A 27971-nucleotide genomic window follows, 5' to 3' on the forward strand; every position below is an offset into this window, starting at 1 on the left:
AGATTTGGTTTTCTCCAGGATTCCCCTCCCTGCAGTGGGGAGGAGACCTCCCTGTGGGTCACCTTTAGCTTCTAAAACCTCTGCATTCTGATTGGTCATCTCACATAATCGTGTTTTGTGCCCTGGTACACCGACACCTTTATTTTTGCAGGTATAAACATTCGTAATTTTTCTTTGTTAAGCCAAACAATTTAAATCAATGACATTTCCCTCTTCTCTCAGATGCCTGGAATAAAGACAAATTCAATACTTGATTTCTTACTTGAACTAAAGCACTGAGATTCTGTATTGTCTTTAAATGGACAGGGGTATAGACCTAATACTTGGGAGAAATGGGGCAGAGGATTTGAAAGAAGATGCACCTCAAACTCTCTTCAGGGATCTGGGTGGCCCCCCGCACTTCCCCTGGTATGTGGCAGGAACTCTCTCTCGACTGAATTAGCACCTCTGCTGCTAGGCGTCACACAGAAGGTAAGACATAAAAGCGGGGTCTGTCTCTTGCACCCCGACTTTGTACCCCTCGTCTGCCTCGGTGGATTCCTCCAGCCTCCACCCGAACCGCTAGGGCTGGCCCAGCTCACTCCGCCCTGCACCCTGCAGAGCTCCTGGCACGCGTTGTGGGGTTTCGGTAGGTGGATGGGGACCAAAATCACAGAGGAGCATCCGTACTGGATGTCACAGAGCCAGGGGCTGCGTCCTCTGCTAGCTTTCAGGAGCAGGAAACCACAAAGGTCAAGGGCTGCAAGGATGACCTAATCCATAGTTGAAAACAGAAGCACCAAACGGCCCACGGCAGCCTCAGTTCTGGCTGTACTTGGGCACTTCTGATGGTTTTTTTTAAGCACAAAAGCACCAGAACTGAAAAAGATTAGTGACAAGGATATTAACAAGCCTGAAAAAAGTTATAGCTAGAAGTTCTTCATTTTCTTGTCAAATATTTCTATGAAATTTTTGATACAACTATTATTTGTCAAAAGACTGCAGAATCTTCCATATCAATCCCTCCCCTCCCCCTCCCCCCCCCACAACCTGCACGTCCCCAGGCCATTAATAAGAGATAAGAGGGTCTCCCTTCTAATTGACGGAATCACTAAGGACATTTCACAGTAATTATTGCTGCCAAGAGTTTAAAGAATTGCATCCCAGAGCCCCTGTCACTCGTGGTGGGCTCCATCCCACCTCTCTCCCCTGCCCTAATTATTTTGTAGTTGGAGGGCTCCGAAACAGCAGAAATCTCTGATTTTTTTTAAAAAAATAACTTTGCATAATTAAGGCTCTCGTGGCCCTAGCTGGTTCCCTGACAATCGCATCCTCCTCTCTGGGTGTCACCGCTGTCACACACGGGGCAAGGGTGAGGACCCCCTTCCCGCCACCCTCGCCTAAGTGAAGTGAAGTGAAGGGACCCTGGGGAGGTTCTGAAGCCCCCGTGATCCAAGGAAACAGAAGTGAAGCCTGAGGTGCGGGCCAGCCTTCCTCTCCAGCCTTGCACACGACTCTGATGTGTCCCTTTTCTGCTTAAAGCCCTCCATGGTTCCCAGTGCCCACAGGCTCAAGGTTCAAGATCCCACATGTAGCTGCCAAGCTCCTTCCTAACTGGGCCCCAACCGGCCTGCTGCTCCAGCTTCACATGCCCAAATTCCCAGGGCCTCGAACAGGGTGAGGCAAGCAAGACCCCCCAGGGCACCACACTGAACAAGTCACTCTGGGGTCGCTTTAAATGAATGCCTCCTTCAGTGTTGTGACTTAGGCATCTCGCTTGCCTTATCCTAACCCTTGCCCTGCCATATACCAGGCAGCAGGGCAGAGCCAAGCTCTGGGTGACCTCAGGCAAGCCCCTTAACCCCTCTGAGCCCAAGTTTCCTCACCTGGAGGACAAGCATGGTGAGACCTCCAGAGGTAACACCTAGAAGCACCTGGCCCAGTGAGGGACTTGAGTAGCTGTTCAATAAAACTGCCTAACTGTTTTTATAGTTATTTTTCACATTGTTTTCTCTCCCTGAAACTTCCTTTCCCATTTTTAGCCTCTGTCTTTCTCACCAACTCCTGTACATCCTTCAGAACCCCAACTCAAATATCCTGTTCTCTGTGCAGCTTGTCCAGATGTTCTCCAAAGAAATCAAATGCTCACCCTTGCTGCCCGCACAGCCCCGGGATGCCCTCTTGTATGGCATCAGTGAGGATGCCTGGTCACCTCATGGGGCTGTGAGCTCTTGGGGCAGGGGGTTCTGCCTTTGTCACCGGTCATCCCGGCATCCCTGCCCAGCCTGGAACCAGGCTCAGAGCACAGTCTTGCTCACAGAGTGGACAGAACCTTCTGGTGCTGCCTGCCCATGTGGCCTCTTCTCCGTGCCCTTCCTGACATATTTCTTTCCCCACCTGGTATGATGCCACTTACATATCTAGGCACAGCAGTGAAACCTGTATCTGCTAGAAGTGGCCTCTGGGGGCCATGGCTTTTGCTGTGTCCCTCTCAGTGGCACCAGCTATGTGCCACTCCTCATTGTCAGCATGTGGATGGTCTTCTCTGGGCATGGGTGGGGAAGTGGGGGGTAAACTGAGCAGGCAGAATTGATCAGATGGGGCTGGGATGAAGGGAGGTTCAGGGCTGATGGAAGAGCTGCCCTGGCTTGAGCCACACGCTCAGGGACAATGGCGCAGGGCAGTGAAACCCTGGAGAGAAACATGGACATACGGAAGTGGGGCTGCAGGTCTGCGGAGGTGGAGAGCACAGGAGGAGACGGGCCTGAAGGAGCAGACGGGCCCTGCCCAGTCCTTGCTCCTGGCTGCCCTGGCAACGGGTCCCTCCTCTGCTCTGAAATTATACGAGAACCTCCACTTGACGAGCACACGCATCCAGCCTAGTCCCACCTTCCCACCTTGCGCTCCAGGAGGAGGAGCTGGGGTGGGGGGTGGTCCCTGCAGCAGAGGGAGAAGCAGTGGGATCACAGGGTACCTGTCGCTCCCGCACGATGCCACTGTTGGGGAGGTGCCTCCTGCGAGACCACCTTCCCGCCCCTGACACCCCGCCACCGGGAAGGCTGAGGCCGTGCAGAGGGAGCAGGGACAGGCAGTCACTCTAAGGCGGCGGGCACAATGAACTCTCACTGATGAGGAGTTAGCAACTGTCATTCTCTGCTTATAACTGTCCCCTGCTCAGCACCGTGTGATGGACCCTGTTGGACAAAATAACATCCACCCCAACTGTGGCCCCCCGCTCCGCAGGGTCTGCCCCCCACCTCTCTGTCTTCGCACCCCACAGCTGTCCCTTCGCCCCACTGCAGCCAAGCCCCTCTGGCGGCAGGGCCCTCACCCCCTTCCCTCTGCCGCCTCTCGTCCCAGGCTCACTCCTTTTCATTCTTCAAGGTGCAGAGATGCCTCCTCCGACCACCTTAATTTAAAGCTGACCACATCAGAGCAGCCGCAAAGCCTTCAGAAACTTGCCCGCTGTCACGCTCCCATTTACTTACCAGTCTGCTTGCTCCATAGAGGCAGGCGCTCTCTCTCTGCACAAAGCCTGCGGCCACCCCTCACCCTCTCTCACTCTCCATTCTCCATTCAGCCCGTGGGCAAAGCCGACCTTCCGTGCGGATGCAGGACCCGACCCCCTCCGCTCACCGCACCCACCCCGCTCGGAGCATCAGCACCCTTCATCTGGGTTACTGGGCTAATCTCCCAGCTGGCCCCCGCCTCCACCCTCCTCTCAGCAGCCAGGGGGCTCCTATTAAAACACAGCCAAGCAAAGCCCCCTGTGGCTCCCGTCCTTTCAGAGTAAACCCAGAGCCCCCGCCATGGTCTGTAAAGTCCTCTGCATGTGGACCCTCTGCTCTCCACATGTGCTCCTCTCTCCGTGCGCCTCTAACCTCACCCCCACCTCCCCCGACTCTGCTCCTGCCACACGGGCCTCAGGATCCAGCTACGGGGCCCTGGCTGTGCCCTCTGTTGGGGGCTTTACCCTGGCTCTGCCCCCAGATATCTGGAGCCTCTCCAACAGAGGGGGGCTAGGTCTGGTCTTTCTACCCCAGATCCATTACCAGGGATAAGTCCTGGGAGTCTACCCCACCCAGACCCTTTAAATGAACCTGGCTCACCCACAGTTTCCATAAGAGTTCTTTGTTCTCAAGGCTTCTGTGAAGACTAAGTGAGAAAGAACACAGGCTGATAGGCATGAGACTATTGGAGCCTCTATCCTGGTTCCACTTAGCTGTGTGACCTTAGGGAAATGTCTTAACCTCTCTGTGTCTCTGTGTGATAAACGACAATGGCCCCCAAAGACGGCTGCATCCTCATCCCTGGAACCTGTGCACATGCTACCTCACGTGACAAGACTTTGCAGATGTAAGTTAAGGGTCTCGAGCTGCAGAGATTATCCTGGATTCTCCAGGTGGGCCCTCTGTAATCATAAGAGGGAAGGAGGAAGGTCAAAGGCAGAAGAAGAGATCGCATGATGGAAGCAGGGGTTGGAGTGATGCATTTTGAAGATGGAAAAGGATCGTGGGTGACCTCTAGAAGCTGGAAAAGACAAGGAAACAGATTCTCACTCGAAGCCTCCAGAAGGAATGCAGGCCTGGCGACACCTGAATTTTAGACCTCTGCCCTCTAGAACTGTAAAAGAATATATCTGTGTTGTTTTCAGCCACTGTTTGTTACAGCAGCCAAAGGAAACCAATACACTCGGTTTCCTCATCTATAAAATGAATAATCGAGTACCTCCATCATAGGGTAGCTCTCAGGACTTAATGAGATGTAGACTTCGAGCAGCACCTGGTGTGTAGCAAGCCCTTGACCAATGTTAACTGCGGTTCCTGCTTCACCCAGCATCGGGCTGTCACAGAGTAGGGGTTCCACCAGGGGGAGCGATTGCCATTACCACCTATTCTAGGGAATCTTCGTGCTTCAGCACAGCCCTTCCTTTTGGCAGACTCTGTGCTGTGAAAAGCAGAAATAACTGCCTATTTTGAGGATTCAAGCACAGTCGTTTCCATGGTTACCCTGTCCTAATGACTAGCAGACAAAAGACCCGGATTTCTACTGCTTTGGAGAAAGACAGCAAGCTGTGGGCTGGGTAGAAGCAGCCCGTGCTTCCTGGCTCTGCCCTTGATGGGGAGGAGCCTGGGGAAGCCACTGCATTTCTCTGACCTCGGTTTCCTTATCTGCCCAACGGCAGAAGTCAACACGTGATCCACTTGTGATCCGGGACGCCCTTCCTTCAGTGAACAGAAAATCACGGTCTTATCGGTTGAGAAAATGATGCTGTGACCATTAATCTCTGGGGGTGTCTCTATCAGCCATCCCCTGAGTTCTGAGTAGTAACTGAGTAAATGGATAGAAGTGAGATGCAAAGAACGGGTCCTAACCTCCAAGTCTCTTTAAAAAAAGACCTGGCTCCAATAACAACCATTTGTTCTGATTAAAAATAACAATCTAATTGGCAATCGTCTCCTTGCCAGACGAGGGCTAAGAACAAACGCGATCTGGAGAAAGCAGACAGCAGGGCAGATATCTCCTCTACTCACGACTTATGGCAAATTAAATGAGGGAAGGAAAACAGAAGCTGCAATGTATTGTACAAAGACTGGTGAACAATCCTGTCACTGGCATTAATGAGAAAGTGCAGAATATTGAGTTTGAGAATGAAAAGAAAATTCTAGAAAAATTTAAAATACATTTTTGATGCAAATTAACTCTCATAGAAAACCTATATAAACCAATAATCAAAAAAGATTTACACTTGAGTTTTACTAAGACTTCAAGGAGCTGATGTGTTATACTAAATATTCTAGGGAAAAAAAGAGAAATCAGCCAGCTCATTTTACAAGAGAACAATCATCTTAAAACTGGGCAAAGAGCGTAGGCAAAGAAAATTAAAGGCCAACTTCATCTATGAATATTTATGCCAAAAGCATAATTTTTGCATTTATGCAAAAATTTCCTGCCCTCAGTGTCACTAGGCACTGAAAAAGGTCAGAAGGTGCGATGTCCCTCCCTTCATACCTTGGCCGTGCCAAAGCCTTCTGGAACTTCTGGAGAGGCAGACTTCTCCGTGGCCCTATAGTTAATTAATACTCACTGCAGCCCCAGGAGAGGGGATGAGAAATTCAATGGGGTTGAGTCATCAAAATAAAGTTACAGCTCTTGCACTTGACTTTGTGGGCTGATTCACATGCAGCTGCACACCACCAGGCGTATGACGAGGACGTGCCTGGAATCTATGCTTGTGTGCCTGGGCTGGGGAAATGTACGAGTGGTGGCCGCCCTGGTGGGTGGCTGCTTGTTCAGACCCCAGGGAACCAGCTAACACAGTTACAGAAGCCGAGAGGGGCTCTGACTCTCACATCCAGCCCACGAAGAACGTCATTCAAGCAGCGTGGGCGGACACAAAACCGTCTCTATTCTCCCTAAATTCCATCCTTCCCCCACACACACTCAGGGACAATTTCTGGAAGTATTTCTTTCCATGCTTTTCTGTTTCCATTCTTTCGGTGAAGTAGCCATTGCCTTGCTTTTCTCCCCCACGGAATCTTTAAACATCATTCCCCCATGTCATTAAAAACCTCCTAAGTCAGTATTTTAAATGTCTGAACAATATTCCATTATACAGACATCATCATCTGGCCACGCTGGTGCCTTCCCATCTTGGAGGCTTTGCCCCTGCAGTGTCCCCCTTCTAGAAGATTCTTCCCCCAGAGATCTGCACGGCGCACTCCTTCAGCACCTCAGAGAGACTGTTCCACTGTAACCTCCTCAGTCAGTGGCACTGACATGACCCTCCCTACACTCTGCTTTTTTGGCGGCTGTTTACACCACTCACCACTTCTTGACATCACACCACCTAGTTAGGAGTTTATTGTCTGTCCATTGGTTCCTGCTGCACCCCTGTGTCAAGCATAGTGCCTGGAGCATGGCAGGTACAGACAGCCTGCCTGGATGGTTGTGTGTGCCCCGCTGGCCCCCGCTCCACCCAGAGAGGGAGATCTGCCCTCGCCGCCCTGAGAGCTGACAGCTCAGCCCTCGGGAGAAGCCTCGTCGCACAGAGAGGGGGTTCCCAGGGTTCCTCTGGGGGAGCCCTGGGGCTCGTGGACGGGGGACTGCAGCTCCAACAAGTGCAGACCCAGACAGCGGACATCCTGCCTGGCTGTGGACAGGAGGAAAGCCGGGCGAGTGTGTGGACAAACCCGGAGAAGGGGGCTGGGGTAAGACTAGGGGACAGAACTTGGCCGAGGAGGGAGGAGGGGCTGGTGGCTGCAGACAGTCCTGGGCCTGAGTGCCTGGGGGCTGGGGCAGCACTGTCCTCTCTGGCTGCCCAGGGAAACCAGGCTCCCGGGGGGAAGACAGTGACCCTGTCCCTCCCGACAGCCCTCTGCCTCCTTCACCCAGTCTTTGATAAAGCCCTCCAGGGGCCAACTGGCCACCACTCATTCATCTGTTCACTCGTTCATTCATTCAACAAGTGTGTATTTCCAGACACTGCTGTAGGCACTGGGGTGGATACAGAGATGAACTGAAGCCCCCGTCCTCCTGGCTGGGGCCACGTCTGCCCCCTGCCCCCTGCCACTCCTGCACTCATCCACGGATGACCCCGTGGCCTGACCCTCTGCCTTCAGGTGCCTCTGGGGAGCACCGCGTCTGTGGGCAGCTGCCGCACAGCCCAGCACCAGGCAGCTCAGCCCGGGGATGAGGAGCACCAGCTGGTGTGTCCCAGAGTCCCGGGTTCAAGTCCCACCCTGCCACTTTTCAGTGTGGGTGACCTGGGCCCTTCCCTGAAGGCTCAGTTTTGCCCTCTGTGCGGGACCCGCTGGGAGCTCGTGTGACGATGAGATGAGATGATGCAGGTAGAGAGAGAGGTGGGGCGCCTGACTCAGAGTGTCCAGTGTGAGCTCTTCCGCGGCGGTGGTGGTTGTCTTAAGAGGTTCCCTTGGACCTTGGTCAGCCCCGAATCTCCTTGGCACCTCTGTGGCAACACCATGGCTGGCCCTGTGGTGGGTTCCAGCATGAGGTGACCCCAAGGAGCTCATAGGCTGCTGGGGGAGACGGAGCAGCCACAGAAAATTCCACAGGGTGTGGCTAGTCTGTGAGAGGAAAGCTTTGGGGGTTCTGGGGGTGCAGAGGAGGGACCTGGCCCAATGTGGAGATCAGGGAAGGCTTCCTGGAGAAGGTGACAGCTGAATGTGGTCCCTTCTTGGCTTCCAGTGCTCAGCTCGCTCCCTGGCCCTCGTCTGTGGAGGGGCTTCGGGTAGAGGCAGTGGGTGGCAGGACCAGGTGCCCCCTCCAGCAGCACTAAGGAGACACTGAGTTCCCCCCCAGCCCATCCGGAACACCCCCATGCCCCGCCCACCCCGCCGGGCTCCAGCACCGGGACGGCCCCGCCCACATCTACCGCCGCCGGGGGCCCTGGCGGGCATGCGCACTTACGTTTGGAGTGCTTGTCGCACAGGGCGGCCGCACGCATGTCGCAGAGGCGCAGGGAGCCCTTGCTGCTGCTGTAGACGAAGAGGTTACAGTGGTGCGGGTGGAACTCGGACGCGGTGATCACCTCCGTGAGGTCCTCCATGTTGGCCGGCTTGATGTCCACGATGTCTGGGTGGCCGAGTCAAGGAAGGGGCGGTGAAGGAAGGGCGCCCTCGCGGCTCTGCCTTTCCCAGCTCGGAGACCCTCGGGTTTCCCGACGCCTCTCCTCGGCGCACCCACCTGCCCCGCGTCTGAGCTGGCTCCGTTCCTGAGACTCCTGGACAAACACCCCGCCACGGAGTCCCCAAGCTGCAGACCTGACTGTCGTCGAAAAGCCTGCTGGTTGTCCCTTCTGGGTGCCCGTCCACTGTTCCCATAAGGCGGGACTGCCGCCTCCTTCCTGACCTGTGCCCTTTCTCCAGCCAGTGCCCATCCGCTGCCCGGCCCCACGCAGGGCAACCCTTGAGGCGTCTCCCCTCTGCCCCTCCTCTTTCAGTTGCCAAGCAGGAGGCCAGGAGCGTTTGTTGAGTGCCTACTACATGCTGTGCTGTGGACACACTAGGTGAACAACTGCACTTCTCCCCGTCACTCTGTGAATCGTGTCTGAGCTGAGTGGACAGGTATCGGTTGGCTCCCCTCCTCCCCCGCCCCGCCCTTCCCACACCCCCGCCCCCACTCCCTTCCGCCCACAGCATCAAGACTCTGCTTTGGGGAAAAGGTTCTCTGCCTTTCTGGGTTTTCAGCTCTAATCTGTGCCTTCCATTTCCACTCACAGTCCCCACGAGGGATAAGCATATGGCGTCAGATGTGCCAGTGGAGGGGCTCCAGACTTGGAATACTGGGAATGCTGGGAGGCAGCTCTGTCGTCTCTGCGGGCTGGGTGGTGTGGAGAGGAAGGGACGGTATCTGCTGCCATGACAAGGGGAAACCCGGAGACTGGGGCGGGGGCAGACCGCCCCAAAGACAGAGTGGATGGAGAGAAAGATCTGTCAGTACCTTTAGAATCCTGCGTGAGGATTCACCCGAAAACGGTAACCCCTGGACGGTTAAATATAGGACCCAATAAGTCCATTTTCTGTTTAGCGTCAAGAATTTTGTTGCTTGGAAAGGAAGTATCTCTGACTGAAATGCTGGAGCCCAGAGAGGGTAAACAACTTGTCCAGGGTGACTCAGCAGTAAGTGGTGAGGCTGGATTCCTGTCCATTCGCGGTTGCCTACAATAGCAAATCATAACCCCTTGCTGTAGCATCCTAGGCCTGGCATACCCTGGCCTCTCTCTACCTTTCCGGCTTCAGATCCTACTAGTGGCTCTGCCCTATAGGCACTTTCCTCTCGAACAGCGACACCTTCGGTCTCTGGTCTCCCCAGCCCCGTGGGGGCTCTGCACAGCCTGTTCCCTCTGATGGAAATGCCCCCTCCTCCCTCTTCTTTGCATGTGAGCTGTGGATTCAGAGAATGCCAGCTCTGCCACCTCCTGGCTGTGTGATCCTGGGTGAGTCCCCCCACCATCCAACCAGCTCCCCATGCCTCAGTTTCCTCATCTGTAAAATGGGCTATCAGTTCTATCCTCATAGGTTTGCTGTGAAGATGAGAAGAGGCAAAGCCCTTGGCAACTGCCTAACACATCGCAGAGCCCAGTGAATGTCAGTTGCTCTTATTATTTTTTATTATCTGGAAAATACTGATTGAAACTCTGACATTCATCTGCTGTCAGCCCCCCCTCCTCCACCTGCCCCAGGCTACTTCCTCTCTCAGTAAGAAAGAAACATTTTCTGACTTCTGTAAACAGTAGAATTTATAAAACATCAGAAAAGATGGTTGAATCTGTGCAATCAGAGGAGGGTCTCTGTGCAGATGCTCAAATCTTGCTTGCTAGAAGCACACCATTAACCAGAAACTTAGAATCACATCAAAATAGAAAGAGAGGGAAAAAAGGAGCTATGTCGTCAGTGCCTGAACTGGTTTCCCAGGAAACTGTTGTTTTCTGGTACGATAAGAAGCAGAGATTAAATCAGGAAAAAGTGAGACTAAAGGTTGAGAGAGAAAAACAGCCAAGACTTCTGGAATGTGAATTCCATCAACATCAACCTGCAGCCCCATCCTTCTCAGCCTGAGCCCCCGCTGATGACTTTGCCTGCTTAGAACGACTTTAATTTCCTACTGAACTTAAAATGGTGTCTGGAGAAAAAGTGCCGTCGTTTAAGAAATGCACATGAGTACAGCACCTGTCAGATGTTCTGCAAACGGGGACTGAGGTTCTCCCACAGGACTTGGGACACCAAAGCCAAAGAGGGCCTGGGAGAAACAGAAGTGCCAGGCCTTAGGGCACACAGGTCAGGTTTGAATCCCGGTTGTGTCACTTGTCAGGGGACGTGGGTTTTTACCGTGTTTCACTCCTCAGGGAGTGAAGATGCCTTTCCTTGCAGGTGGTTCCCTGAACATCCCAGGGAGACCTGTCACCTGGCCTGAGGGGGCTCAGGCCGCTGTGACTTGTTGCTTTTGCCAATGAATGGAGGGCAGAAGTGACAAGTGATGCGGGTCACTTCCAGGCTGAAGTTCTGAGAGCCAGCACGTGCTGTGCCGTGAGCCTCAGGGGACAATGGGCAGGCTCCTGTCACCTCTGAGACTTTCTGACTGTTGCTTCAGGATCACCTAACCCTCTTGACTGAGCCAGTGTCCAAACTCTTTCCTTCCCGGCCTCAAGCTGTTCTAGAATCCAGTCCAACAGAGAAGGGATCAGAGGTATGATGTCTGAACTCTGGCTCATGGAGACCGAAACTGGGCTTTATGAACCATCTTTCTAACCTGGGAGGCTGTGGACGCCAGTGGCCAGAGAGAGGGCAGTGTGGTGGCGTGCAGCCTCCTCTCCCAGGGCCCCAGACCCTGGTCCCAGACTCACGTAGGGGCCAAGGCCACGCAAATGGGTGTTGCCTTTGGCTGGATCATAGTGGACGTGCTTCCTGCTTCCTGTTTCCCGTGACCCGCATCACTCTAACCGCTCCTGACAGCCTCACGACAACCATGTTCAGCTGTGGCCTGCCTTCTGCAAACACTTGCTAGAACTCTGAACGAGGCCATGATGGCTAAGTCTGCGGGGTTCAGTCATGTCTGCAGGCTCTACAGCTAACATGCCTGAGCCAGGGCTACACAGAGCCGGCCGAGGGGGGAACCCACGTGGACCGGGGACCCTGTGCATGGGCTGAGGAGACAGAGTCTCCGATGCCTGGGTCCCATCAACAGCCGTGGACCGCGGCTCTTACCGCCTATGCATCACTCGGGGAATCTCTCTTGCTGCTTCACACAAAGGACTGGATACAGTGGGTGCTGGGGAAAGACGATGTGAAGCTCAGAGCTTCATTTCCACCTGATGCTGGGGGAGGAAGACAAAAGCACGGTCATGGCCAATGTGTGCCTCTGAATCCCAGGGCCCACAGCCTGACCCAGCGCCTCCAGGACAGCACAGCGTCCTTCAGGGCGTGGCCATCCCACCGGGTCTACCGTCACCCAGTCCCGGGACGGCTTCTCCAAGACCTCTGGCTCCGCTCGTCTCAGGACGAGGATCTCCCTGTGGGTGCCCAGCTCCTCACTGGCCACCGGGTGTGTGAGAGCCAAATTATCGAGAGGGGCTGTCCCTACTGAATCCCCACGGTCACATCACAGAGCAGGGGCCTGGAGACGGACTCCTGACCAGCGAAGCAGGCGTGGGGAAGCCTCCAGAGCACGGTAATTACGTCCCAAACAGACACCACAAACACTCCTCCGGGACTCCCACCTGAGTGGCCACATGCCTGTGGACTTTGAGACACTTGACCATACACAGTGGCCTGGACTTTGGCAGGACCAGTGCTGGGTTGGAAGTTGGGGGCCTTGGGCCAGGTGTCTGGTTTTACCTCTCTCTGGAATGTTCGGTTCCACAGGCAGAAATCACTTCCATCTGTAAATCTCGGTTTCCCCTATCTGCAAAATCAGGGGTTGAGTATGACCCTGGAGCGCCCTTTCATTTCGAGGATTAACGCACAGGTGGCTTCCCCCATGCCCACTTCAGAATCAGCTGCATGAATCCCACGTGTAGCCGGTGCTTTTTTCATGGCAGGACTGACCTCTCTCGGGAAGGAGCATAATTAGACTCATTTGCAAGCCCCCCTCCCCCCGGCAAAGCTGGATGAATTATTCATGTTCTATTTTTCCATCTAATTGTACACCAAGTGTCTGATGGCTTTTGCTTAACTTTCAATCACACTTTGGCAGCTAAGAATGATTTTCCCTCCTAGGAAAGTTTGTCAGACACAGGTAGGCGGAGAGGGGAGCAGGTCACACGGAGAGGATGAAGGGAGAAGGTAGACTAGCTCCGGTCCCCACCCCTTGGCTGAGCGCGATGTATTTTTCTCCAGTGCAGTGTGTTGAATGGTGCCTCCCCCCTGCCCCCCCCAACCCAAATACATGTCCACATCCTAACCCCCAGAGACTGTGAATGTGACCTTATTTGGAAAAAGGGTCTTTGTAGATAGGATCAAGTTGAGGGTCTCAAGATGGGGTCTTCCTAGATTACCTGGGTGGGCCCTAAATCTGATTACAAGTGTTTTTATAAGAGACACCAAAGGAGAAACAGAGACACCCAGAGGAGAAGGCCATGTGGCATCTGAGGCAGAGGCTGGGGTGATGCCTTGGGCTGCAGGAGCTAGGAGAGGCAAGGAAGGATCCTCCCCAGGAGGCTTCAGAGGAACACAGCCCTGATAACACCTTAAGTGCAGACTTCAGGCTTCTGGAACTGTGAGACGATAGATTTCTGTTGTTTTAAGCTGCCCAGTTTGTGGGAAGTTATGGCATCCATTGGGAACTCAGACACCCATCCTGCTTCCTGGAAGCTGCGGAAAAGACACGGGTGTAATGCTAGTTATCACGGACAGCTTCCTCTACCTCCATTCCAGACCTCTTCTTTCCCTGCAGTTCCCTGTTTTAGCAGCCCCGGCCCTGAAACGCAGAGCCAGGAATCAGGGCAGCTTCTGGATCCCTCCCTCTCCCTCCATCACATCCAACCTGCCTCCGCGTCCTGTGCTCGTCCTCCTGGAGGTCCCTCTGCTCTGGCCCTCGGCCCAGGCTGCCTAAGCCTCAGCGGGGCTCCCAGCCTCTGGTTAGCCCCCCAGTCTCAGCTAGAGTGAACTCCCTAAAAGGGGGGTTGGGTTCCCCTACTCCCCACCCACAAGAGAAGGCCTTCTATTCAGGCTGCAAATACTGGCTGACCTGTTTCACTCATCTGAGTGCTGCAAATACTATTCAGGCTGCAAATACTGGCTGACCTATCTGTTCCACTCATCTGAGTGCAGGCAAAATCGTTTATACCCCAAACTCCAGTTTATACCAAACGGGTACCTGTGCCCACCTGAGATGCCCTGCGGGCTGTTCAGATGGCTTCACATCTGTGTCTGTTCAATCCTCTCCACGTGTGAGTGAGGTGCCCCCCTTTCTGTGGATGAGGAAATGGGGGCTCCGCAAAGGGAAGCCACTTGCTCGGGGCCAGGCAGAGGGGGGACCAGCCTGGGACTGGGACTAAGTTGAGTCCAGAACCTGCAATACGCAGTGTGCAGTGTGCAGTGTGTAGTGTGCAGTGTGCAGTGTGCAGTGTGCTGTGACTTGCGAGGCAAAGCAGAGCGGGGACGAGAACTCTGGCCCCTGACAGCCTGGGGCAGAATGCAGGCTCTGTCTGCTGGCTGTGTGTGCAAGTTTCGGAATCTCTCTGTGCCTCAGTTACCCCAAGTTCAAAATGGCAATGGTACGCCTTACCTCCTAGGGTAGCGGTAGGATTAATTAAGATGGTGCACGTGGTGTGCTGAAGACAGGGCCTGGCGAGGGGTACGTGCTTTGTAAGTGAACTCCTAAGAAGGCTTGTGGCATAACACTGCAGGCAAGAGCTGACTGGCTGCCAGGGGGCCTGGATGCCAGGCTTAAATCTGCCTTTAATCCATGCGGCGCCTCCCTTGGGCCAGTCACTCAACTTCTGTGGACCAGTGTGAGCTGAGGCTCCAGGAACACGAGAGGAAAAACACAGCCACGGGAGCGTGGACAAGTGGGCAGGAGGGGCTGCCGCCTCCCTGGGGCACCCAGGGGCCTGGGAAGATAGCTCTGGTTCCGGCAGCTGTCTGGCTCCAGCCCCTTTTCCTTCAGTGGCCAAGTGTGAATAAGCACACATGTAACCCTCTAGACCAGGGGTTGGCACACATTTTCTGTAAAGGGCCAGAGAGTAAATATTTCAGGCTTAGCGGGCCACAAGATCTCATCTCATCCAGGCTGCTGAACTCCGCTTTTGTGATGCAAAAACAGCCACAGACACTATGGAAATGAATGGGTGTGGCCGTGTTCCCATCAAGCTTTATAAACTGGTGGATTCCTGCGCCCACCTCTCCCCACTGGGCTACTCTTTGCTGACCCCAGGTTTAGAAGAGGGATTGCAATCTTGCTGTTGTAACAGAAGCCTCCCTTTACTGCTAGTGTGTGAGACGCCTGGGGGTCAGTAAAGCTCAGAAACAGGGGTTTGTCCTGTTCCATTCCAGAAGGAAGTCTGTGGTTCTTACTGCCAAGGACACAGGAGTGTAATCCAGGTGAGCCTTTGCAGAGTCATCAGGTTTGCAGAGATTTGTATAGAAACTCCTTCATCTCTTGCTGCCAAGAGCATCGCCTGGTGCCCTGAAACCAGTGGGGTGACACCAGCACCAGGCACCACGGCCGATCAGTTCGAAGCCACACCGCTCCGTGGGATCCCACTCGGAGGGTCCTGAAACTCTGGAGAGAAGGTGGCTAAGCTGCTGTGGCCCTCACTCCTTTGAGGTGTGAGGTGCGCTTCTCAGAGCCTTGGTCTCCCTTACCTATCCCAGGAGCACCGGTACAAGGGCCGTCACTCATCCCCTGGGCAAATCTCCGCTGACCATAAAATGAGTCAGGCACGTGAAATGAATAAACGTCATTGGTTCGTTCCACCGAGGGGCTCCAGTGAGAAATAGGTACGTAAAGCACTCCATAAATGCCAAAGTATTACACAAGTATCAACTAATGTGACGGGGTTTAGCGGCTATGCCACGACAAATGCTTGTAAAGACAGAGCAAGTAACTGAGCTCTGAAACACAGTCAAACCCTTGGAGGGCTGGTGAGGGCGGCCCCCTTCAGGCCAGGCACCTGGATGTCCCTGCAGAAGGGACCGCCAACCCTCCAATCCCACAAAGGAGGAGAGGGAGATGAGGCTGGGGAGGTGACCGGCCCAGGGCCAGAGGTGGAGGCAGAGCAAGGATGGAATCCTGGCTTCCGAACTTCCAGCCGGTGGTCCTCCCACTGCCCGCTCTATTCTGGAGTGACTGCACCTCCACACAACGTGGAGTTCTCCCACGGGGTCAGCACCCCAAAAGGCCCTGCTGCTGGGGCTCGCTGGACTGGCTGTATCCTGGGCAAGCTGGATGTTGAGGGTGGGCAAGGGCTCCATGAGGAGAAGGATGTGGCCTTGAGCTCCACTGGTTGAACTGAGCAAAGTGTGGTTTTTCCAGATGTCCTGGGAGGAGCACACTCTCAGGAGGGGGAGGCTGTTACCATGGTGACCAAGCAGCCGCGGAGAAAGGATGGAGGCGGTTCTGCCAAAGACCACACCACACGAGGCGTCCTACACAGGCCCCCTGCACAGGGAGGCAGTCTCGCTGGGGCGTGGCCAGCAAAGCTGCTTTTTTTCAGCAAATTTTCTCCAAAAGATGACCTGGCTGCAAACATGAACTGTGAGCCCTCCGGCCTCATCGAGTCAGATCCTCCGGGAGGTTCCGGGCTACCTGTGCCTCTGGTTTAGCTTGCTCAGGCCGCCATGGCGAAATGCCACAGTTGGGTGGCTTAAACAATAGGAAATGATTCTCTCACAGTTGTGGAGGCTGAAAGTGCAAGATCAAAGTGTCAGCAGGGTTGGTTCCTTCTGAGGCTTCTCTCACTGGCTTGCAGGTGGCCATCTTCTCCCTGTGTCCTCATGTGGTCATCCTTCTGTATATGTCTGTGTCCTGATCTCTTCTTCAGTTAGGACACCAGTCATACTGGATTAGGACCCACCCTAATGATCTCATTTTACCTTAATCACATCTTTAAAGACCCATCTACAAATACAGTCATATCCTGAGGCGCTGGGGGTTAGAGCTTCAACATACAGATTTTGGGGGGACAAAATTCAGCCCACAACAGCCTCCTTCCCTTCCCTGCTCAGAACCTTATTAACTATGATGGTGCAATCTCACTCAAAGAGAGGAACCAGGTCGCTGGGGCCATGCTGGGCCGTGGGAGAAGGGCTGTTCTGAGTAACCGCTCGCTGCGCAAAGCCCACTGAAGCCCTGGAGTGTTTCCTCTGTGTGATGAGCCAGACTGCACACCTCTTCCAAAAGCCAGCTTATGGGATTCCCAAATGCTTAGACAGGCAAGAAATGACTTCTGAGTCACAGAAACCAGGGCTCGACAGTCTAGCCCCATCGAATAACAGCTGTGTGACCTCTGGAAAACTTCTCAGCCTCTCTGTGCCCTGCTTTTCTCATCTGTAGAATGAGTGGATGCCATCTGCTTTGCAGGGCTGTCATGAAGATTTAATGGGATGACATCTCCTTCATCAAGGAGATAAAGGTCCTAGCACATGGCTGGTACCTTTAGCAACAATTAAAGTGAGTTAATCAGAATCAGTATTTCTCTTCCTCTGAAACAAACATGAAATTAAGCAGGGTGCAAAAGGTATAATGTTTGTTGCCTAGAAGGACACTCTGGAAAGACAGTGAGGGTTTGTGCTGGATTACATGCCTGGGTTTGTATCCAACCCAGAGTTGGGAGGGGAAGCCCAAGGTGGGACAGAGCTTGGACACACACCTAGGTGGCTACCTTCTCATGGCACCGAGCAGGGGCAAACCAGACCCTGTCCCAACCTCTCAGGGCTCCTAGCCCAGCAGTGAAGCCAGATGTTAGCCCCATGATGGACGCTCCCGGAGAGACACACAGGGTGCATGTGATGAGATTTATAACAAGGCCCTGACTGGTCTGGAGAGTCAGGGAAGGGTCCTCTGAGGCAAAGGCATTAAGCCGAGGCCAGAGGGTGAGTAGGAGTTATCCAGGCAGAGGGTCAGGCTGGGGGAAGTGTTCCAGGTGAGGGGGAAGCAAAAAGCTGGGGAGTTGCAAGAGGGCAGGCTGCTGGAGCCCCAAGAGGGAGGGACAGAGGGCAGCTGACAGGGCTGTGGTCTGGGGTCGAGGGGGGTTTGATCAGGAGTGTCTTACAGAAGTGCCACAGCGGCCTTTCGGGAAGAGACAGGAAGCGCCATAGAGTTGCATGTCCCACCACCCAGAGGAAATGTCAGAAACACCAAACAGCTGCCAAAGCCCATGCATCCAGCCACTTATGTTACGAATCAATCCCCACTCTGTCCCGCAACAGCGCAAAAAGCACCTGCTTCCCTTAGGATGTAAAACAAGAGCCAGAAACGTTATTGCATTGACAGAACTGGACGGACAATCTGAGTGGCTGAGGGCTAGGAGGGCCATGGGCAAGTGCACCCGCTTCGCAGAATGGAGAGAATGACAGCACCACCTACGCGAGCTGCCGCGAGGATGAAGTGTAGCAAGTGCAGTGCGTTCAGCTCGGTGCCTGCAATAAGTGTGCAATAACAGTGGCTGTCCTGGAGGTTGTCACCATCATGACTGAGAGGCAGTATGGCGTGACAGTGACGTGCGTGGGTTCTGCGTCCCGATGCCCCAAGTCTGAATCCCACCCACTTGCCAGTTGGGTGACTCTGGGTAGATTACTTAACCTTTCTGTGGCTTAGTTTACTCCCCTGTAAAAGGGGGATGTTAATCTTGTCTACTCCACAGTGATGTCGGGAGGATTAAATAGGTGAGTATGTGCACGGTGACAGAGTGCTGTTTGGCACAGAGTAAGTGCTCAGTAAGAGGTGAAGGTGGTGTGGGAGGTGGTGAGGGTGATGGTGGGATGCAGCTCTGGTCTCGGATGGAGTCAGCACCATGGACAGCGCACAGGAGCCCTCGGCCGCAGCGGAACCCAACCAGCTGCCTGGCCTTGCTGAGCCCCCAAAGCAGCGGTGCTGATAACAGTTTAACAACATGCTTTCTGGGTGAAAAGCTGATTTTGGAGATTCAGACTCAGGGCATTTCTAAGCAGACTCGCCCCACTTTCCTTATCTGTGGGAGGATGAAAAAAGGCAGCCTGTAAGGAGCTTGACAGTGGTCATGGGCTGGTATAGGTCCTGTGTTTACAGCATATCAGCCCCTATACTCACCGGCCATTCTGCTCTCATAGCCCCCAGCACGGGAGGCACGCCCCTTTGAATGGAAGAGAAAAGTGAGGCTCAGAAGGCCTGAGTGACCGGCAGGGTCGCCGGGTGAGTGAGTGTTGAAGGCAGGGTTGAACACCAGGCTCTAGGGTTTTGGCCAGCACAGAGCCTGGCACATGGGGGGCCCTTGGTCGGTCCCCTCCTTCGCTCCCTGTGCACAAAATAAGCCCAGCCCACAGGTGGCCGAGTGCTGACCAAGATGTGGAACTGCTTCAACATCCAGCCTAGCTTCAGCACCTGTTCCGTAAATGGGAATTAGAAATTTGTTCCAGGCTAAGGCTTGGTGTGATGCCAGCTTCCACCACGAGAAATCGCTCAGTGGGGAGAAAAATCAACTGAACCATCTTTAGAAGTCTCTGGGTGCTAAGAATAAAGCAGAGGTCCGTCAGCTGAGGCCCCCTGTGCAATCTGTTACCTTTAAGATGCTTCAAACTCAAGAAAAATCACCCAGAGCTGCCTAAGAGCCTCAGAATGTTGGCATTAAAGGACTGAGAGGTTGTCTAAACAGATGTGGAGATGGCACTGGGGAAAAAGGGCTTCAATGAACAGAGAAGATGTCGGGATTTATGAGAAACAGCCTTAAGTATTTGAGGGGCCATCGTCTAAGGGGGAAAATAATACCGGCCAACTGCCAGGCCCCTTTATGTGAATGATTCCTTTACTCCTTACAAATATCCTTATGATAAGGAGTTTGGCCCATTTTGCAGTCATGGAAATCGATGACAAAGGAGGTAAAGCAATGAATCTGAGCCCAATTCTGCCAGAGCCCAGAGCCCAGACTGCTTCTCTTTAGTGTCTGGGGTCTTGGAGCCCCCCACCTTGGAGCCCAGGTTTGCAAGGAGGCATCTATATCCTAAGACCAGATGGAAACTGTGAACTCCCTCCCTCCAAAGTCACCATTTACAACCATTCATAAGCACCCACGATGTGCCAGGCCCTGCATGATGGGTGGGGACACAGAGGGCTCAGCCTGGGCTCTTAATCCCAAGGGTTTCAGCAGAAAATGGGGCAGGCATTCATACTAACAGATGACGAAAGCCCACTGTGACCAGCGAGTGTGGGCCCAGAGGGACTCGGACCAGCCTGGGAGGGGTGCAGAGTGGACAGAGCAGAGGCGACCAGGCAAAGGGGGCTGTGAGTGATGCATGTGGGCAAACGGGAGCCAGCCAGGCTACAGGAGGGAGAAAGGCTCCTCCAGAGAAGGATCAGCGGAAGGCAGGGCACCGCCCGCACCCCTGCAGCACGAAGGGAAACCCAGTGACGTGAAGGTGTGGGCAAGCCTGACGCACAGGACTCTGGGGAGGTGGGCAAAGGCTGGTCACCAAGAGCTGCCGGGCACTGTTGAGGGATCTGGACATTCTCCAGATGCTGCTGGGGACCACTGAGAGATCTACACAGGGGACTGATGTGGTCAGACCAGAGGCTCTGACGAGCCACTCTCAAAGCTCTGTAGAGGGCCAGCTGGCTGGGCAAGGTGGGCTTCAGGCAACGGTCCAGGCAGGAACGGTACGACCTGAGCTGGGCCTTGGTTAGGGTGGAGAGGAAGGCATGATTCCAGAGCCATCGGGGGAGAATGGAAAGAGCTTGGCACCTCTTTCCATTCTGTGGGTGAGAGAGAGGAAGGAGGCTGGAAGCCTCGGTGGCAGACAGAGGCGCTGCACCGGGTACGTGCCTGGCACACGGCAGAGGCTCAGGAAGTCCCAGGCTCCTCTCCCTCTGTTCAGAGCAGCCAAGTCTAGAATTAGAAGAGGAAAGGTCCTCTGAGTCAGCTTTATCACTATTCTTACTGGTGAAAACAATGCCCACTTTTTCTCCATTTTCCTTTCTCTTAAAAACCTTTGCTAAAAATCAATTCTGCCTAAGTAGAAAGTGTTACTATTTGGACACAAGGAGATGGTAACATAGCAGAAAACTCCCAGTGGCCTTGAGGACCGAACAGCAGCATCAGGGACATTGAAGAGCAAGAGTTAAAGGAATGCGAACCCCTAGGTCCAGAATCCCCCAGGAGGTACTTGCTCTAAAGGTGTTTCAAAATTCAGAGCAATTCCCCAGCTCAGCGCGGAGTCACAGCTGCCTTTCTGGCCTCCTCCCACGTTGGAAATGAAACGCCTTTTCTAATTACTTGGCTGCTATCAGACCCATCATCACACCTACGACCCGCAGTCCTGACACCTTTCTTGCCAGGGGAGGCTGAACGCCATGGGACGGTGCCAGGTGTCTCTGCTCTGGGTCCCTGTGTCTTGTCACTCTGGTAGCCAAGCCACAGCAGGCCATGGGGAGCGCCTCGTGCAACATCATTCCCTGATGAACTGATCTAACCAAGGGACATTTCCACAGCCACCACATACCCTGGAGATTCCACTCAGCTGCTTCTGTCTGCCTAATTGGTCCTTAGGTTCTACAGGCAAGGGCTGCCTTGAGCTCGGCCCTGGTGTCCCCAGCATTCTGTAATGCTCACACTCCCCTATCTCTAAGGGCCAAAACATTTGTATATTTTGATCAACTAGCAATTCATTTTCACAAAATTAAAGGCTACACACAGGTTTAACAGAATTATGTGGCAAGATCTGCAGCCAGAGAAGCCCCTCTGGCATCCCACGGGGACCCCCAATGCACTGATGCTCCCCTCTTGTCACTAGCTGTCACCTCCTCACCTGGCTTAGATTCTGGAGACAACCATTATTTTCACTCCCTTGCATATGCCATCAGACCCATGCATGCATCTTCACTTTGCAAACCCACTACCCTGGCTCCCTTTCCACCTACTCTGCCCCTGCAGCCATGCAGCAAAACGTGGCTGGAGAAAAACTCACTCTACTGTGCTCACTGGTCCCACTCGTTCCCCGTAGCACGTATCGCTTGCTCATGTACTGGATATTTTGCTTGTGTATTATACTAATGGTTTATCAACATTAAATTATATGTCCGTTCCAGGAGGGCATGGATCTTTGCCTCTTTAATTCAAGCACTGGGCACAGGGCCTGGCACACAGTAGGTGCTCACTAAATATACTGGTGAACGGTGTACCCTCCAGTGTGTGGACAGGGCACAATCTGTGTTAGGAGGTGAAGCTGGCAGTAGTGACTGGGCAGGTCTGCCTGCAGTTCTGGGATGGGTTAGTCCTCTTTCCTTAATAACAAGTAACCTGTTCCAATGCCCTCTGGCCACCTCAGTCCAAAAGTCAGTTATGATACAGCCCCATATCTACAAAGTCTATATTTTAACCATCGATTTACCTCCCGGCTTCTTGCCCATGGCCAGTCTCCACCCTACCCATCTCCATGTCTCCCTGGATCTACTCGGTCTCCTGGCTTCCAGACTCGTCTGCTGGAATCCATTCCACCCACAACATACGCCCACAGCCCCAGGGGGCCCCCTGCAAGGTGACCAGTGCATCGATAGCTTCTTATCACCTGACAGCAGTTGGGGAGGTAGACAGTCTTCAGAACACAGACTCAGACACCAAGCAAGGCTTTCAGTTACTGATACTTTCTAGTCCTTTTGCTGAACGAGGGAGAAGGTCTCTGTTTGCGGGATCGTATCTCTAACACCTGAAGTACTTCCTCATCCCCACGTCTGACAGAAAGAACTAGCCTCGGGGTCTAACACGCAGCATTTACGGAGTCTGCACATGTGGCTGTTTAACTCGAAATGTGAATTCATTCAGACTATATGCAATAAAAAATTCTGTTCCTCAGTCACCCTAGCCACATTTTACGTACTGCATGGGCACACGTGACTGGAAGCCACCGTACCGCACAGTGCAAATAGAGAACTTTTCCAGTATCACAGAAAGTTCTACTGGACAGGGCTGAAGATGGACTTTATTCCCTTTTTTTTTTTCCATGGCATTTATCTCTATAGCTACCTCCTATTTATGGTATGTGATATGTTTCACTTTCATTTATGGTAGTAAAATTAAAGTCCCTTTCAAAATGCATTTATTTAGGCAAAATTAAAGCTACTTGATTTAAAGAAAATTAATAAAAATCAGAAAAAGATTGGAAAAGCAAATGAAAGAACGCACGGTGTACAGATGTAGTAATAACTTGCAAAGGAGGTTTGCAAATGATCGATGTTTGGAGATCGTGGTCCCCAGGAGGAAGTCCCCCACTCACACCATCAGCCAGGCCCGCTGCAGCTGTCCCGGCCACCTCCCACCTTCCTGCCTCATCACGTCACCCCCGCCCACCCTGGGCCCTTCGGTAGCCTCCTCAAGCCACTGGGAGCATCTTAACCCTGCCTCCTTCTCAGTCCTCCCTGCTAGCCTAGGCACAGTGTGTAGACCTGAGTTACAGCAAGGATGGCACCACTGGTACCACCCAGGTCAGGGCTGGGTCTCCCAGCAGTGCATGAGGCCCTTGAGGAAGAAGCTGAGTTTCTTTTATTTGTCCCTGTGTCCCCGGGGCTCAGCATGGAGCCTGAGACAGAAGAGGAATTGATGATTAAATGAACGAAATTAAACAATCCCTTAGCTGCAGGGCTTGGCAATTTTTACAGGGCCTCAGCATTCACGGTGTCATTGAGTCCTTATAATAGCCCAGGGAGATAAATTGGTCAGGGTTTACGGTCCCCACCCTAGTCCTAGGATAAGGAAACCCAGGGTCCAGGAGGGTGGGTGCCGCCGTCCCAAGGCTGCAGCCCGAGGGCAAGGCAAGGAGTACTGGGCTAGGCCACAGGACTCTGTCCCGGGCAGGGGGACTCTGGGCCGAACCCCGGTCTCCCCAAGCCTGCATTTCCTCATCCGTAAAGTTGGGTGATGATAACATTGCCACTGATTGGCAGCTTTCATGCCACTGTGAGCGCCAAGTGAGACTGTGAATGGCAAGCTGCTCTGTAAACTGTAGAGTGCTGTGCAGGAAGCTGAGGACGGCTAGCCGCAGTCCCGTGAGTCCCACGCCTGCCCCGTTTGCAGACCTGGAGTTCCTGTGTGACTCCTCATTTTATTCTGCTGGGAAGCAGGTCAGCACCTCAGACTTGGCAGTGGATGTCTGTCTGTGCCGCCCACCACGAGGGGCCCCCAGCTCCTGGAGCAGTGCTTCTCCCAAGGAGACCACCCTTCCCAGATTCAGACACTGTGCTGGAGGTGGAGCTGACCCCTCCGGCACCAGGGAGGGTCCTGGCCAACCAGAGCATTGCACCCCCAACAGTAATGGGTTCAGGGGTGCCCCTGAGGCCCAGGCAGAGCCCATGGGGTGCCACCTGGGGACTTGGTGGGACAGTTCAGAGAGACCGGGTCTCTTTTCTCCTGGACTTTACTCTGGGAGGGCGCGGCCTGAACTGCTGGTGTCAAGTCACCACCGTGTGGAGGCTGAAGCCAGAGCAGAGATCAGAAGCAAGAAGCAGAGAGCCATCCCACGACACTGTCTGAGCCCCTGGATCCGTCTGCATCTGCAGCTCTCTTGGCTCCATAAGTCAGTAAATGTCTGTTTGGGGTGAGCCAGCTGGAGAGGGGTGTTCTGACCCCTGACTAGCTGGTGTCTAAGCACCAGGGATAGGGGTGGGACCTGCTGGGGTTTGAGCCTGAATGGAGGGTCCAGCAGAGGACCAGCCCAGCCTTGCCCTCTCCATCCAGCCAGACTGAGCTCCCACCCCTCAAAGCAGCTCCAGCCCCAGCTCCTCCTGGAACCTTCCCGACCATCCCGATTCAATTCTGCCTTCCTGGCCCTGAGCACTAAGGAGGGAGGAAGGAAACAGATGCTAATGTTTCCTGACACGCTTTAAGCACCGGTTTGGTGTTGGCGTGTCTCACGGGGGCTCGCTGAACGCTGCCGTCCTATGGGGGAAGGGTTAGTAACCGAGGCTCAAGAGGGGTGCAGTGACTCGCCAAGGTCACAGAGCTTAAGGTGGCAGAAGCAGACTCCCAGAGACTCACAATGGCTCCTCCGAAGCCCAGGCATTTGCCCTGCGCCCTCCTGCTGGGCTCAGGGAGCATCAGATGCTTGCTCTCAGCCCTTCCAGCTCCCTTCCTCCTGGTTCCGAGGTCTCCCTGCCCTGTGGTCTCTGGCCAGTTTCTGGCTCTCGGCCCCCAAGAAGCCGTTTGTCACTCCTTCTCTCCTCCAAACCCCACCCCAGACTGCTCCCTTCTCTGCCCCACTCCGTCCCCCCCAGTTCTGGCTTCTGCTCCAAGGGACACAGCCCGATCCTGACCTGTGAGAGGGCGGCACAGCAGGCACGACCCCCTGTGTTGGGAGCTTCTCGTGGCAGGAGCTGTATGGTCTCAGCTCCGGGAGTCCAGGACCACCCGGCACCCAGCACCAAGTGGACAGTCAGAGACAGCTCTTGGGGGGGGGTCATCCCACCTTCTTCCACCCCACGTCTGGGCAACATCCTTCACAAAGGGCAGTTGGGTGGAAAGGTTGGAAATGAGGACTTAGGGCTGGAGGGTCTGGGTTTGAACCCAGCTTTCCACTGGCTGCTGTGAGCTTTAAGCAAGTTAGCCCGGGCTCTCTGTGACTCAGTTTCCTCGTCGTAAAGAACCTACCTCCCAGAATTACTGTGAGGATGAATTGAGTTCACATTAACACATATTTATCAGGCACAGAGCCTCACTGTGCATTATTACTATTATTATTACTGTTGTTGTTATTTGTAGAGTAGTGACACCTGTAGGTAGTAACCTGCCTGCTCTGTCCACTGTAGCCCTCATTGGGCCAAGTCTCAGCCTGGGCCCCCCTTCAGGCCCATGTTCTTTCTTCACCAGTCAGTGGGGGCTGGAGTCAATCCTATAATCCTATTGCCCAGACACAGGGGGCCACCAAGCAGGGCTGCCTACCTTGACCCCATCCAGCTGGGCTTATGACACCCAAGTTGTCCCTCTAAGCCCTGGGTGGGACCCCAAGGTTGTTCATCAAACACTGATGCACCTGCCTCAGGCCCAGGGAGGAAGGTCCAGAGAAGCCTTCAGTCGACTGTCTCAGGGTGGTCGACCACCCCTTGTCCAGGAGGGCTGACCCAGGACTCCACCCCCTCCATGGTCCCCGGTGAGGCCCCCAGATGACGGGATGATGGCCACCCTGGAGGAGACGAGGGGTCAAATGTAACCCTCGGCAGCCACAGTTGTAAAGTTTTCATAAACTCATCATGATTCCAAACCTCGGCCTCATTCACACACTGTGAGCCAGGAGGCACCCCGCTGAAGAGGCTGAACAAAACAGAAGCTCCCAAGCCAGCTCGCTTACAGCAGGCCAACTGACGTCCCACCCGGGAGCCACCCGGCCCGCGGCGTCAACGGTGGGGCCGCGGCAGGAAAGGATACTGAAGCTCCGGTCGGTGATGGCCAGGTGCCAGAGGTTGATGCGTAGGTCGTCCGCGGACATGTACGTCTCGCAGTCGCTGTTGACGGAGATGGAGTTGATGTGGTAGGTGTGGCCGTTGGCGAAGACCCTCCGGGGGCTCACCTCCACCATTAGATCCATAGGCTTCAGCACGGGCACCTGCGGGGAGGAGGGGAGGTCAGAGCAGGGGGAGAGGTGATGGGGGAGGGGTGCTGGCAGGAAACATCCAGGGCCACGTGATCAAAAGGAGAGGCCAGGAGAGGCCAGGAGCGCGCCAGTGGGTGTCCATCCTGCCCGTGTCAGAAGTAAGCAATGCCACGTGGCCACGTCCATCAGCACCAGCCCTGCAGGGAAGCCTTGCCTCCTTTGCTTGGCCTCCTGGGATTGGTTCTGAACCTGCTGCGTGACTTTGAATGAATGGCTGAACCCCTCTGCACCCCAATTTCCTCATTTCTAAAATGGAAGGAGAAGATACCGTGGCAGAGCCAGATTGTCCACCAAACATTTGTGTCCCCTTGTCACGGGGAAGTGGCTGCCCAGGCAGGGACTACATTTCCCAGCTGCCCTTGCAGCTGGATGTGGCCACATGACTGTTCTGACCAATGGGGTGTGAGCACAGTGATGCCTGGCACTTGGGGGCCAACGCTTAACGGTTAAGAGGCAGCTGTGCCTTCTCCACCCCCTTCCCTTTCCACAGCCAGAAGGTGAGGATCCAGGCTTTAGGGATGGAGGCACATGGGATGGAAAGAGCCTGTGTCCCTGCAGGAGAGCCGTGTGCCATCCAGGATGCCTATACCGGAGCTTTCCTGGAGTGAGAAATACATTTCTGTGTACTCTGCCCTGGGGCTGTTACAGCCGCTGGTGTTAGCGGAACTCGTACAAACTCCCAGAGGCAGTGTCAGATAGCATGCCTTTGCTTCTCTCTGCACCCTCTGCCTGGAATGCTCACCCCCTTCGGACACCTAGTGAACCCCAACTCCTCCTGCAAGATTTGGAGTTAACAGCCCTTTGATGTACAGCCTGCCACATCCCTGCTCACTTCCAGCACGCTGCACACACTGCTCTCAGGGCTCTCGGTGTGCACTGCGGGGTGTTTTGGGCACGACTCCCCATTCCAGTAAACTGTGAGGTCTTCAAAGGTACAGACAGACAGACACGGCCTCATCCATCTCTCCCTGGCCTGGCCCCAGGAAATGAGGGCTGGCATTGCCATCCCCATGTGACCGATGAGAAGACTGGATGCCAAGATGAACTGGGCTTCCTAAGTCACAGAGGCAGGAAATGACAGAGCCAGGACCAGAAGCCAGGTGTGACTGCGCCCAGGGCATCACGGTGCAAAGGTGTAGACCTGAAACCTGACTTCGGCTTCAACCCTGCCCGGCCACTTACTAGTGTTACTTCCATTGCGGCCTTCATCTCTCTGGGCCTCAGTTTCCTTATCTGTAAACTGGGTAATGCTGGTGCCTGCTCAGGGCTTCTGTGAGGATTCCATGAGTTGATGCAGGTCAAGTGCGCCTGGAACATCACTCGGTCCACAGTGCCCTCCTCCCCCTCCTTGGGAGGCGACTAGGGTGGCTGAGCCAGGGCTTACACAGGCACAGTTTCCAGAGTGGGCCCTGGGCGGGGGTGGGGGGAGGGGGGTGCTGCAGGGGCAGTGGGAATTGTGCCCAGGAGAGAGGCAGCAAGGCCATCCTCGGAGTGAGGAAGAGAGCAGATTCCGGTGAAGGGGGATGCAGACCTTTGTCAGCTAGCTGCAGGGCTCCTGAGCCCCGGGCAGCAAGCACCAGGTAGAATGGCATGAATCCAATCAGAACTGGGGGGCAGCAGGCGATGGGGGACCCACTGCTTGCACTCACGTGGGAGAGAGGACAATAGGCTGATACACGTGTGTGTGTGTGTGTGTGTGTGTGT

At 54.3% G+C, this 27971-nt stretch overlaps 1 protein-coding gene across 7 annotated transcripts in view; it reads right to left on the reverse strand.

The window, feature by feature from the left end:
* Window positions 1-27971, reverse strand: part of PPP2R2C (protein phosphatase 2 regulatory subunit Bgamma) — a 165051-nt gene that overhangs the window by 44071 nt on the left and 93009 nt on the right. For all 7 annotated transcript variants that reach the window (XR_014263881.1, XM_082462549.1, XM_082462550.1 and 4 more), the window contains 2 exons: window positions 26042-26219; window positions 8410-8574 (listed from right to left, as the gene is read on the reverse strand). Coding sequence is in view for 6 of the 7 variants with exons in the window: in XM_082462549.1 (XP_082318675.1) it covers window positions 8410-8574; window positions 26042-26219 (343 nt within the window). In the remaining variant the exon portion in view is untranslated. The remainder of the gene's footprint in view (window positions 1-8409; window positions 8575-26041; window positions 26220-27971) is intronic.

Source organism: Balaenoptera physalus, assembly GCF_965194825.1.
Source record: "Balaenoptera physalus genome assembly, chromosome: 5".
Taxonomy (NCBI): domain Eukaryota; kingdom Metazoa; phylum Chordata; class Mammalia; order Artiodactyla; family Balaenopteridae; genus Balaenoptera; species Balaenoptera physalus.